This window comes from Exophiala mesophila, assembly GCF_000836275.1.
Source record: "Exophiala mesophila strain CBS 40295 unplaced genomic scaffold supercont1.3, whole genome shotgun sequence".
Taxonomy (NCBI): domain Eukaryota; kingdom Fungi; phylum Ascomycota; class Eurotiomycetes; order Chaetothyriales; family Herpotrichiellaceae; genus Exophiala; species Exophiala mesophila.
Window position 1 is genome coordinate 2,214,916 of NW_015622506.1, and position 12,950 is coordinate 2,227,865.

The 12,950-nt window shown below is 51.9% G+C and overlaps 4 protein-coding genes across 4 annotated transcripts; 1 reads left to right on the plus strand and 3 right to left on the minus strand.

The window, feature by feature from the left end:
- Window positions 1–4: 4 nt before the first annotated feature.
- PV10_04397 (uncharacterized protein) lies at window positions 5–1,747 on the minus strand. Its single transcript, XM_016368945.1, has one exon. The coding sequence runs from the start codon at window positions 1,672–1,674 to the stop codon at window positions 124–126; it is 1,551 nt and encodes a 516-aa protein (XP_016224733.1). The 5' UTR covers window positions 1,675–1,747; the 3' UTR covers window positions 5–123.
- A 219-nt stretch (window positions 1,748–1,966) lies between these two features.
- Window positions 1,967–5,900, minus strand: PV10_04398 (uncharacterized protein). The gene has a single exon (XM_016368946.1). It carries the CDS (start codon window positions 5,763–5,765, stop codon window positions 2,229–2,231), a length of 3,537 nt encoding a protein of 1,178 aa, XP_016224734.1. The 5' UTR covers window positions 5,766–5,900; the 3' UTR covers window positions 1,967–2,228.
- Window positions 5,901–8,332: 2,432 nt separating this feature from the next.
- PV10_04399 (uncharacterized protein) lies at window positions 8,333–10,488 on the minus strand. The gene has a single exon (XM_016368947.1). The coding sequence runs from the start codon at window positions 10,325–10,327 to the stop codon at window positions 8,846–8,848; it is 1,482 nt and encodes a 493-aa protein (XP_016224735.1). The 5' UTR covers window positions 10,328–10,488; the 3' UTR covers window positions 8,333–8,845.
- Window positions 10,489–10,839: 351 nt separating this feature from the next.
- PV10_04400 (lactoylglutathione lyase) lies at window positions 10,840–12,443 on the plus strand. The gene is made up of 2 exons (XM_016368948.1): window positions 10,840–11,232; window positions 11,292–12,443. The coding sequence occupies exons 1-2, from the start codon at window positions 10,971–10,973 to the stop codon at window positions 12,116–12,118; spliced, it is 1,089 nt and encodes a 362-aa protein (XP_016224736.1). The 5' UTR covers window positions 10,840–10,970; the 3' UTR covers window positions 12,119–12,443.
- The last annotated feature ends 507 nt before the right edge of the window (window positions 12,444–12,950 follow it).

The following is a 12,950-nucleotide window of genomic DNA, read 5'->3' on the forward strand; positions in this document are numbered from 1 at the left end:
CTTCGTCAAAGGCATGAGAGCTCACTTACTCGCCAGTAATGAGCTAGATGTCATGTATAGATACCATTGTTCAATATCTATTCCACCTTACATGTCCCTCTTATCCTTCCCATCTGCTCTCGTCTATTTTAGTTCTCTCACACACTGCCTCACCAACGGACCCACCTGTTTTCGGCTCTTAGAGGTATCGCGCATGTCCCACACGGCAGCGTCGACAAAGTTGGCTCGCAACTCTTGCGGGACACTTGCTTCCCAATCGCCCTTCTTGGTGGCCCATGCCCTTAACTGCAACTCTGGACCAGCCTTGGTTTCAAAGTCATGAACCAGCCCACGACCCGCATCGTCAAGCACGGCCAGGACGAGCTCTTTACCACCGTCCTCGCGTCGTGTCAAGAGCATAAAGACGCCCAGGCGCCGCTCTTCCGCTGTGGCAAACGTGCGCATCTCAGCCACAAACGACTTGACCGTCGACGGCGCGGGGCCATGTGTGACCAGCCAGGACAATGGTCTCACCAGGGATGCGATTCCGATCTCGATTTGAGGGGCCGATTTGTCGTGGGCTTGGGAATGGACTTGGGCCTCACTCCATGACTTGTAGTCCCGGTCAAATGTCTCTTGCGTGGTCAAAAGGTCAAGGGAATTGGTTTTGGTCGTCGAGATACACGAGTAGAATGAGTCTCGGTCCCAGTGAGATCCCTGAGCATCATTCGTAGTTGTAGACAGGTTGGAATGAGCAGCAGGTGCTAGAATGAACGACTCGAGAAATCGTACAGCACATCGATCCGTGTCGGAGCATTTGTCACCTGTAGCAAGGAGATTTGCTGTATCGATGAGGATGGGCGCCAGTGCGAGTTTCGCCAGTTGCTCGAGGGGCTTCTCGGTTGATAATTGACCCGCTCCTTCTTTGTCACCCTCGCTACTGTTTTTGTGGGATGACTTGGAATCTTTGCTAAAGTTGTCTGGGGAAGGCCACATGCCCTCATCGCGTAGATGCTGAACAACTAGACTGGTGCAACTACCGATGCCCGTCGTGATGATGCGAGGATTTGTGTCCTCTGGTTTCTTCGATACATAATCCTCATCAACGTGATGGTCGATGACACCCATGACGGTGAATCGAGAGCGAATCGCCGACTCGCTCAGACCAGGGATCGATGGGGCATTGTGGTCCACTAGCAGGAGTCTTTGCTGTTGACCCTCGTTAGAATCTTTGTCTGAATTTGAGAAAAGTCTGGCCGGAATCAGATTGGAATCTCTATGCTTCTTGACATCTGCGATGGTCACCACCTGTTCCAGCTCGGGCACTTTACTCTGGTCGGCATGATCTTCACATACGTCAATCTCGGCTGTCGAGTGTCCCAGTGCCAGTCGAATAGCGACTCCAAACTCCGGCCGGAGACGCCATAGATCGCTGGACGCCACCGTTGGCAGGTTCAGTATGGGGATATAGCCTGGGGACAAATGCTGTTGCCGCCGCTGCCGATCTTGACTTTGAGAATTGCAATTGTAAAAGTAGGACAAAAGGATGGCTGAGACGAAGCTGTCAAGGTCAGCCGAGGGATTTCCTAGGATTAGAGTCGGGGCGGCCGATGGACGAGGTGACTGAAAGGCTGCCTTTCGGATGAGAGATAGATATGATGAGAGCGATGGCATGACTGAGTCGGTGGAAGCCATTGATGACAATGGAGATGGAGACAATTGCTTAGGCTGCTTATCAAAACATAGCTCGGGTGGGACTGAGTTGCACTTGCCAAAGAGAGAATAAAAATCTATCTCCAGCAATTTCTAGCTTCTTGAGTGTGAAGCAAGATCCAAGGGTAGCAGCGAATTAGTAGTCTTGGAGGCGTTGAGATGAGGTCTGGATGGTGGATTTGACACTACAATTTCACTTGCGATCGCTCTTGCCATATTCTCAACTTTGGAGCCGCTGTTGCCTTTTTTTATTTACGGTTGACGTCACATCCACCTCAACTTTCGAGAATCATCAATCCTTATTTCGATGTAATTAATAGAAGCACACCACAACACACCGTTCATTATTCAATCAGTCGTAAAACCCTGGAGTGTACTCTTACATTTCCCATGATAAGTGATTTCCGGCTCCTTCTGTGAACCGACACAGAATCTGCCATCATCAAATGACAATCAATTTCCAACTTTTGCAACTGAATGCGAAAAAGCGACATAAATGCCGTGCAAAGCATGCAAACCCTGTCATTCAATCAAAATCAAACACATTCCCACTCAGCCCAGACACACCACCGTGCGCTGCGGTCGGCCAAAACAAGCCCGCGCCAAACACCTCGTTCTTGTACCTTGACGATCGTTTCCCACACACTTCCCAACATTTCTCCATCCACATCTCTCAACGCACTCGGTTGAGCAAGACCTTCGGCTTTGCGGTTGAGTCTCATGATTTTCCCTCCAGGACTCTGAATCGCTAGCTTTGCAGGCTTGTCCTTGATCTTCGCTCCCCCTCCGTTGACTCCGTGCTCGCTGGGGTTGCTTCCTGCTGCGCTGCTGGTCATGCTCATCGAGCTGGCCGGGCGAATGAGAGGATTGGGGCTGACGGGTCGCATATCGAGCCCATTCTGCTCACTGGCTGATGTTGAGGCAACAGATGAGGAATGTTGTCGAATACAGAAGACATACGTTTCCCCAGCCCCCAGCCTCCAGCACTGAGGCTGCACAACATAAAGGTCTTGTCTTGTCGCATGAGGTGTCGGGTGACGCATTGCAAATTCATAAGCCGGATTTTCTCCCGAGTGGTAAAGAGGCAGAGCGAATGCTAAAGGGTGAACGACATCCCGAGAGCTTAGCATCAGGCCTTTCTTTCCTGCATACACTTTCAATACTCCATGTCCCTCGTCCCCAGGGAGAACTGCCTTGATGACATAGCGTTTCTGCAGGATTTCCGTGTTCGGCACCGTCCGATACCAGCTGGCTTGTGCCAGTGCTCTCTTCTTGGTCTTATTCTCGGCATCTTCATACACATCTCCGTCCTGATCCCGGAGATATTTGCTGGCTTCGACTTCAGCCACGACTTCAACGTCGGCAGGTACATTGATGCTCAAAGTGCACATTTCAAGACCTTCCATGCGGATGATGCTTGTGTCGTAGGCGTGGATGGATAGCCCTTGTCGGAAAAATGGCGGACATGCTCCAGGGAGGCTGAGCAGAATGTCAGGACTCATTGGCGAGATCATATGTTGCTGAGACTCGTCGCAGGGTACATGAGTCCAACAGAATTCGCTTGGGCGTGCCAAAAAGTACCAAGCTTCCGCGATGCTGGCACTCACACTCGAATACATGGTTCTCTTGGGATTGGTAGGACTAGCCAGGCTGGCATCGAGCATTCGCCACTCCCCATCCACAAGGATGGCATTCCAAGAATGATTTGGGCGGGATGTTGCGTCCAAATCAAGTTCTTCTCCCGGTGTTTTAAGGTATCCGTGGACCATCTCCGCGTGAACACCGATCCCTGTGCACATTTCAACAATGAGGGCTGCAATCTCTTCGCTGCTACCTCGCTTGGTCTGGATCACTTTTCGTGTATCGATTCGATGGTCGTAATTGTAATCGTTGAATTCATGATCATCTTCCCAGTTGATGCGTTCGGCACACCAGATGAAGATGGCGCGTAGTCGTTGAACAGGAGATCGGTATGGTCGACAGAGGTACCCATTTGCCAACGTGGCAGCCGTCAGACCATTAGGTAGACTGGTGATGAATCTAGCCGCCTTGTCCACCTGGCTGAAACTAGGGTTGCTGAGTTGGAACGGCTCATAGACGGGTCGGCCATCAGCGTCTTCATCACCCTGAAGATTCTCATAGAGCTCTTCAATAGGGCAGATGACCGGCTGATCGAGCATATGACACCGGTCCGCCCGATCCTGTCGCTCTGAGGGACCAGGCGTGTTGGATCGATTGATATCCCTTCTAGTGAGGATATATTCACTTGCAGCGCCGCTGGCAAGACCCATTTCTCGAGCAGCTTCTCGGCCAAAGGCTCTGTTTGCATTAGAGCTTTGCACTGGCGCGTTGAATGCCGTGCCTCCAGCAATCCCCGTGATCTTGGTTGTCGACCCGGCATTGCTTCCACTTTGACTTGCTGAAATGGTGCTTCGTGCGCTCGCAGCTCCGGTTTTGGCACTGTCCATCAGTTTCTTGAAAAATCCGGCCTTTTTGGCTTTTGGTGTGGTGAAACCTCCTAATCCGCCCTGACCGCTTCTACTGGCGTCCTCCCAGCCCACGGCAGACCGTGCTCCCTGTCTAGAATCCAGGTTTGATGTGTATGAATAATTCGATGTTGGGGTTTTCGGTCGCATGTCATGCTGAGGCCATTGCTCCGTTCGAGTCCCAGCGCTTGTCATGGGTCGAGTCACTCGTTCGCGACCCGGGTCCATTCTCTTGCGTGCAAGGCTACCAGCACTGGTTGCACTGAACCCGCCAGCAGAATATCCGCTCATAATACTCTGACTAGTCCTGCTAGACTGGTTCGATATGTTGGTCGCCACACTCTGCACCCCGCTGCTGGAGTTTGTGGAATTCGTTTTGTTCGTGTAAGTACGCGCCAGAGAGTTTCCTCCCAGCTCAAAGGCAGACTTTCTTTTCCGCATCGACATTCCTCTAGCGCCCATTGACGAGTTGGGCCTCGATGACCACATCGAAGTTTTTGGCGGTGGCTCTGGAGGTGCAATGCCCTGGTGGTCCTTGTCTCCTCCATCACGCATTTGTTGCATCTTTCGAAGTCGACTCTCCATTCGTTGAACATAGGTTTCAATTTGAGGCTGAGTCTCCATCACCCGGTCGGGGCTGTTGTGTCGGCTGCTGTAGCTAATTCGATCCTGGGAGTACTGGCTTCCGTCGCCCTGTAATCCAAGAGATGTCAATGGACGATTAATGACCCTATGTTCTGGACGTTGTAAGTCATCAAAAGCTTCCGGGGACCAAGGGTTAAAACCTCGATCTGGCGCCTGTTGTGGTTCCTGCCCACTAAGCGTCATGTTGCCGAGTGACGACATGACATCGTCCATGGCACTTCGAATCATGGGAGGTGTATGTCCATTTAACGACGGAGGAGCGGGAGACGGTGTTCGGGAAAATGTCTGGTACCGATCATTCATCTCAAGCGGCAGTGGCGACGCTTGCCGGATGATGTTTGTATTTTGAGAACCCAGTACTCGATGGGGTGGTGGTGGCGGTGGAGGTGAGGAGCCTATTTCGTGGTGTGGAATGGGAGATGGCGATCTGGACGGTCCTCTCGATACAGGCTTCTGCTGCCATAAAACAGTGGAGGGCGGGTTTCTGGGGTCATAGATAGGATGTGATGGAGGGGGTGGTCCTTGTTGTTGAACCTGCGTCGGAGGTGGTTGCGACACAACCCCAGAACCAACACCTGTAGGTGTTTTGGCTGATTTGTATCCTTGAAAAGGTCGGCGAGACTTTGCTCGTTCTTTCTTTTCTTGAGCTTGTGCGGGTGAATTCTTTCGTGCGCTGTTGCTCTTGTGAATATCTGGTAAGGGGCTGACGGAGCGGCTGGTGGGGACGAAGTTATCGTCGAGTACAATCACAAAATTTGAGGGAAACAGCCCTATCATTCTTCTATCTCTTCGCAGTCGTCCTGTCCACCATGACCCATCTCCGGCGTTGAGACATTCTATCAAGTCGCCTTCGATAAAGCCCAGGTCTTTGTCTGTCTCGCCGCCCCAGGAGTATACAGCGCGACACCAGCAAGGGAATCGAGTAGGTAGTGCGGCTGCCATGTTGCTTGCAATGATTGACAGTGATTGTGTGTCGGTGGGTGCGCGTTGCACCGTGGTTCAAGCCCAAAGCATCGGAGATCGAGGCTCGGCGATGGGGATGCGATTCGTGAACCAACAGGAGAAGGAGAACGAGAGACGGCTGAACGAATGCGAGAGAGAATGAGTGCAAAAGGCGTTGGTTTCCAAAACACAACCAAAAAGATAGAAGAGTGGCAGTGCCGGGACTCGTGGTTGACCTGGAGTCTGTGCAACAACAAGACCATGGACTATTGAAACGCAGGCTTCGTTTTGACGACCATGAGGCCAACGGAGATTGCCAAGACTTTGATGTAAATAGAATTCCGATTCGGGTTAGTCGATTAACATCTCGCTGTTTTTTTGGACATACTCCGGATTTTAACGCTAACTATTTTAGGTATCTTGGCAAGTCTCTCATTGGCCTGGAATCGAAACGGCCACCTCAGCCTTCATTTAACAAGACAGCCAGAGCCTTGTAGTGCTTGCTACACACAATCTGTCAACCAACATAGGCCGGGAGAGAAAGGAACTGAGATGCGACCTAGATAACATGTCGGTGGTTGGAAGAATTAGAGTATTTATGCGTCTTTGACCAATTGATGAAGGTTATTACTCTAGCTTTTTAGACTCTGTGTCCAACGTTACCAGGCTCGGCTACAACACTATGTCGCTCACACTGAGGACCCCCTTTGCATTGACCAGGTCTTGCTTGACTTCTTCACCTATCTCACCGTCTATGCCCAGGATCATGAGCGCCTCAGTCGTGTCCTTGGGCACAACGTTCTGTGAATCTGCGGGGTCTTTTTTCTTGTTGACCAAGCTTGCTGAGTATGTGGCGGGTGCAACGCTCATGAAGTTGATATTGACACCTTGACTACCGAGAATGCTTCCCACGACGCCAATCTTACCGGGCGAATCATAATTGTGGCAAATTAACAGAGAACCCTCGGGAACAAAGGAAGTAGCGAAATGTCCGACTCGAGAGATGATGGGGTTACTGTCGCTGCAGTAGCCGGAGATAATGTGTTGTTTGCGACCTTCGCGGTCACCGTCGGCCGAGACCAATGCTTCCGAGGCGTGTCGACTGAGTGAGGGTGAGCGGCTGGGCGCTCGGGCTATCAAGGTCACCAAGCTACTATAAGCTTGAGTCATGGGATCTCTGGACTTCTGCTCGTTCACAAACAATCCTCTTTCTTTGGCAACCATCTCAGCGTTCACGATGTTGATGTTGAGTCCTTCTGCATCGGAGATGGGTGACACAAGGCCCTTGATGAGTGCCGCAAAGAGCGGTTTCGTGCTACTCATCTGAGCGATCTCTCCCTCGTAGATCAAGTCAAACGTGTTCATATTGCGCTGAATAGGCTGCGTTGGGGATGTGAAGTGCTGGGTATAAAGGGAGCCCATTTTCTCCACTAGGCGGACGAATGGCTGAAGCTTGACGTATTCTGCTGGGAGGATGATGGGAGCATTGACGGCGCTGCGGGGAAGATCACCGGCAAGAATCTGGAGAACTTGTTCACAGACATCGATGGACACGTTCTCCTGAGCCTCGACGGTGGAAGCACCCAAATGTGGTGTAGCAATACATCTGGGATGCTGGACCAATCGGTTGGCGGGCGACTCTGGATTTTTAGTGGGTGGCTCACTGGTGAAGACATCGATGGCGGCACCGGCTATCTGACCTGACTCCAGAGCAGCGAGCAACGCCTCTTCATCGATAATTCCTCCTCGAGCCACATTGAGGATGCGGGCTCCTTTCTTCATAGAGTTCAGTTCCGAGGTGGACAACATCCCCTTGGTAGACGCCAGCATGGGAGTATGAATGGTCAGAAAATCAGCACGAGGAAGAAGCTCAGCCAGAGACTCGACCAATTCGACGTTGGCAGCCGAGGCCACTGACTGCGAGGCATATGGATCTGAGGCTACCACATTCATGCCTAAGCCGCGAGCCATTCTCGCGACGATTAAACCGACTACCACGTTGTTAACATGAGAAGAGCATCGAGAGGCTCAAAATACCTTTTCCAAGACCAATGATGCCCAAAGTCTTGCCTTTGACCTCGACGCCCACCAGACGACTTCGTTCCCATTTTCCAGCTTTGACACTTGCACAGGCATCTGCAATGTTTCTCGCCATGGTCATTAGGAGAGCAATGGTATGTTCCGCTGCAGCCTGGATGTTACCGCTCGGGCTGTTGACAACGATGATACCAAGTTTGGTTGCGGCAGGGACATCAACATTGTCAACACCGACGCCGGCACGAGCCACTACTTTGAGCTTCTTGGCTGCGTTGAGCAATGGAGCTGTGACTTTCGTTTCTGAGCGGACGAGAAGGGCATCATAGCTGGGAATGATGTCGATCAGCTGTTCGGCAGACAAACCTTGCTTCTCATCGACGTCGAGTGTCTTCCGGAGTAAGGCCAACCCATCAGGGGAGAGTTTCTCGGGACAAAGGACTTTTGGCCTGGCGGCGGCGTTGCCATTTGTTGAGGCCATGATGTTGATCTAAGATACAATAAAGAGATCTAATAGCGAGCAATGAGGGTTGGCACAAGTAGGAAGAACAAAAGTCTAGACAGTGAACGCAAGGATAAAAAATCAATGAGAGTTTCTTATGTGGTATGTCATGCACAAAGTCAGGGTGTGCAGGAAACGTGTCGGTACAAGATTCGATCTAGGCTTTTTCCCTTTAGACCAATGCCGTGATCCAAATTTGGTTGCTGTGAGCACAAGTCCCGAGGACAATTTAATAAACATGCGTGACAAGGTATGTACAATTTTGTGGGAAGATGTGGCCAGTGTGGGGGATGCCGAGTGTGGGCGAACGAGTCCGACATCGCACAAGGAAAGAGTGATCATGGACGGTACACCAGTAATGCGCGTGCCCGCAGCCACCTGGATGACATCAAAACATGCAGGAGCCCCGCGAATTGGCGTTTGGCGTTTGGCGAATCTGGAGAAGCTGGGGAGCACGTGCAAATAATGTCCAAACACGTGACGCAAGTATCACGTGACCCAGATACCCAAATAGTCGCCGTTCCATTATCCGCAGTCATCACATTTAGTATTCCAGTGACTCTTCAAACAGAGCACGGAGTTGTTCCCTCTCTTGACCGACTTCTTCACTCAAATTCGGTGCCAGCATCAGTACCCGTTTTTGCGGCAAGGTGCCCTCCACCAAGTCATCGATGCTCTCCTTGGTAAAGCCTAGCGGCTTCAAACCTCTCGGTTGGTCTCCTAACCCGATCAAAAATTCCGCCAACGCCTCGCCGAGCACTTCGCCTGCACTTTCTTTCTTGACGTTTGAGATGTCCACGCCGAAGGCTTCGGCGGCTGCCAGATGCCGTTCTGGGTTGCTAGGAGCGGTAAATCTGAAAACTGCAGGGGAAGTGACCGCTACACTGACACCATGAGGGATGATCGGAGCGTTCTCCGCGTAACCCGCATGCTTGTACCCAGGATTCTGCCCGCTGATGGGATAACTCATACCGTGACAGAGGTGAACGCCAGCATTTCCAAATCCAACACCAGCGAGCGTGGCAGCAAGTAACATTTCGCTCTGGGCCTCGTGATCATCGGGGTCTTTGGTTGCCCGGGGAAGATATTTGACCGTCTGTCTCAGAGCTTGAAGGGAGAAGATGTCGGAAATGGGGTTGGCACCCTGATACGCAGGACGATTGATGGGATTGGTAGGCCGTGGCGTTCTCTCATTGTATGGGATGGCCGTCCATGATTCCAAGGAATGGCACAACACATCCAGACCGGACGAGGCATGGACAGCAGAAGGCATAGTACGAGTGTTGAGGGGATCGCATATTCCCAAGGTTGGCTTCAGGTTTCGGTGGGCGATACCGGTCTTTGCACGCTTCTCTACCAGATCGAAGATGGCGGTGCCGGTTGTCTCAGAACCAGTTCCAGCTGTCGTGGGAACTGCTACGAGGGGTTTCAGGGGCTTGGTGATGGGAAGGCCTTTTCCGAGCGGAGCATTGACAAAGTCGAGGAAGTCGGCTTCCGGGAAAACGGTGTATAGATTCATCAGTTTGGCCGTGTCGATGACGGAGCCACCTCCTACAGCAAGGAACGCATCAGGTTGGTATGGCTTTGCAAAGGCAATGGCATCCTTGATCGAGCTGTCCTTGGGCTCGACACGACACTTGTCGTAGACGGTAAACTCGATGCCTTCTTTGGTCAAACCATCAACGACCTGCTTCATGGCGTTGAGCTTGGAGACATTGGCGTCCGTCACCACCATGACCCGCTTAGCACCCATGTTTTTGAAGTCCATGCCCACCTCTTTGGTACAGCCAGGTCCAAACCGGATGGAACTGGCAGCCATCTCAAAGGCGTACTCTTTCGTTCGGCTGTGGTCGATGGGGGTTGCCAGTCGGCGTCTGGCCTCTGAAAAGACTGAAGGGCCATGATGGAAGTTGGGATTGGAATGACAGGGACAATTGGGAGGGTGTCCGAATTGAATGGCGCTGAGCAGAGAGGTCGACCTCTGCGCGGCGGTTCTCGCGACCCGGATAGCGGGTGACAGGGACATGGCGATGTGACGGAAAGAGGACTCGAGTACTGTTTCGTGACAAGCTGAGGAAACTGCCAGAGGTGCAGTTCTTCGAGATAATAACAAAGGCAAGTTTGCATCAGATCTGTGAATTACTGTGGCTTTCGGATCCGCTTTTGAAGACGTGGGTTCATGGTGGCATACGGAGGAGAGTGGTGGATGAGAAGTGCGGGCAGCACCACAACGCGGGCTGGCAAAGCCTGGAGAACATACCGAGGTGGTGGATTGTGGGGCATAGTGGGCGTGGTTAGGGGCATTTTCCGTGGGTGATTGGCTTGGAGGAGTCGCCTACCAGGGTCACAGGTTTCCACCGGACCGCCCGGACCGGAATAGCCTGGGTAGTCGTCGGCATTTGGACCAGTCACAGCATTTGCCGCGTAGAAAGCTTGATGGTAATGACACAGTTAAGTGAGGGGAAGAAGTCCGCCAGCGTCGTGATATTGTCGTCGTCGATTGCCAGAGATCGCAAGTGATTGCAACCAACGCTTTGACCGTACACCAACAGCAACTCACCGCTCAGTCCAACTCAGGCTGTTTGCCAAGAAACGCAGCAACGTGGTTGGCCATCAGGCAACGTTGTACAGATACTCACCCGCAGCTGTGTTCTCGAACCCCCAGCTTCATGCTCCCACCCCGCGTCATCACCAAAGCGGGACCAAGACTCAATCAACTCTCACAACAACTTTCATCCAAAGCCAGCACTAGCCTACCGGTCAGTCCTCCGCTGTTCGCCACAATGACGGATCAATCGAAATGGAAATTCAACCACACTATGTTGCGGGTCAAAGACCCTTTGCGATCTGTCGAGTACTACAAACTCCTGGGATACAACCTCATCAACAAAATTGAGCAAAAAGAGGCCAAGTTTGACCTTTACTTCTTAGGTGACCGACCTTAACAAAACCATCTTGACGTCCACGTGCTAACAACACTGCTTGTCCAGCCTATGATGGCCCTTCGTCGGCATCGGCAGGAAACCACTGGACAGATCGGGAGGGTGTGATTGAGCTAACGCACAATTATGGCACCGAATCTGATGACTCTTATACAATTAACAACGGGAACAAAGAGCCTCACAAGGGCTTTGGTCACATCTGCATCAGCGTAGACAACATTCAAGCGGCCTGTCAACGGATTGAGGACGCAGGATACAAGTTTCAGAAGAAACTTACCGATGGACGGATGAGACACATTGCTTTTGCCATTGATCCTGACGGGTACTGGGTTGAAATCATCGGACAGAAGTCTCTGGATGAGAGCAAAGATGCAACCACCACCGACACGTCGTCTTACCGGTCCAACCACAGCATGATCCGAGTTAAGGATGCAGAGAAGAGTGTGAAGTTCTACCAAGAGGTCATGGGCATGACCCTACTGCGCACCTCGGAGCAAAAGGAAGCGGGCTTCACCCTATACTTCTTGGGATATCCCCGGGACTATGGAACACCGTCTGAAAGTGGGTTGGCCAACGGCGTGAATCCCTTGGCCTTGAAAGAAGGCCTGCTCGAACTGACTTGGAACCACGGGACTGAGAAAGAGGAAGGTAAGGTCTACCACAACGGCAACGATCAGCCGCAAGGGTTCGGACACATCTGTGTCTCGGTGGATGATTTGGACAAAGCCTGCGCTTTTCTCGAGGAGAAGAAGGTCAATTGGAAGAAGCGATTGACAGATGGAAGAATGAAGAACGTGGCCTTTGTGCTGGACCCAGACGACTACTGGATCGAAGTGATTCAGAATGAGAAGCTCAAGAAAACCACCAACTGGTAAGAGCACAAAGAGGCGTGGCTGAGGCAGGTGCAATGTACAGCGAGTGTTATTGGCGCTATGCACAATACATTGGTGTCAGCCTGGAACGTGCCTTCCTCTCTTGCCGCATGGGACTCTGTCGCAGTCGTCGCTTCCTCCCACACCAATGAGCAGCTTCCCCCTATAGCGCGTGGTTGCGGTCGATTGCGAAAAGGTCAGTCGAGTCAGTTCAACTTTGACACGTACGGAGTATGCAGAGAAAAGAGTAAAAGCATATTCAGTTTTGGGACTCGCGTGACTGAAAGAGATCATCATCTGTGCATATGCTCTGTACAGTATTTGCAGCACTAAGTAGAGTATCTACTCTGATGCGCACATATGTGTACAGCGGTCTTTGACGGTCGTTGGTCATTCGGGCAACGCCCTTGGCGTCTTCGTGCGCCTTCCAACTCCAATTTCCAGGCGCCTTCCGTTCTGTAGACATTCCACGCGTTGCATTTCGTTTCGTGTCGTTTCGTGTCGGGCGACCAATCAGGTCCACTACTTTCCCATTTCGGAAGCCGCCATCAGCTGCGCACCAAGTCCTTTCGTCCCCCTGTCGACCTCGAGCGCCTCTGGCGTCTTTGGCTGCATGTCCCCAAGACCAAAATGCCTGCCCATCCGATCGATTAGCCTTGACTGTGAGTAACCTCTCTCCCGTATTGGCAACCTGTAATCTAACCTCTAGACATCCAGCATGAAGCTAGCAATAATCTCCCCTCGTCAAGACATTCACGACAGAAACCTGCGTTAATGGGAATGTCGACGATGCCCTTTCTAGCACCATTGAATACGCCAATACCGCCGTCCCTTC

Excerpts from the sequence above, each read along its gene's own strand:
- PV10_04397 (XM_016368945.1), bottom strand. The coding sequence starts at position 1,674 with ATGGCTTCCACCGACTCAGTCATGCCATCGCTCTCATCATATCTATCT.
- PV10_04398 (XM_016368946.1), bottom strand. The coding sequence starts at position 5,765 with ATGGCAGCCGCACTACCTACTCGATTCCCTTGCTGGTGTCGCGCTGTA.
- PV10_04399 (XM_016368947.1), bottom strand. The coding sequence starts at position 10,327 with ATGTCCCTGTCACCCGCTATCCGGGTCGCGAGAACCGCCGCGCAGAGG.
- PV10_04400 (XM_016368948.1), top strand. The coding sequence starts at position 10,971 with ATGCTCCCACCCCGCGTCATCACCAAAGCGGGACCAAGACTCAATCAA. Across the intron at positions 11,233-11,291 it reads GTTTGACCTTTACTTCTTAG|CCTATGATGGCCCTTCGTCG; the intron begins GTGACCGACCTT and ends CTGCTTGTCCAG.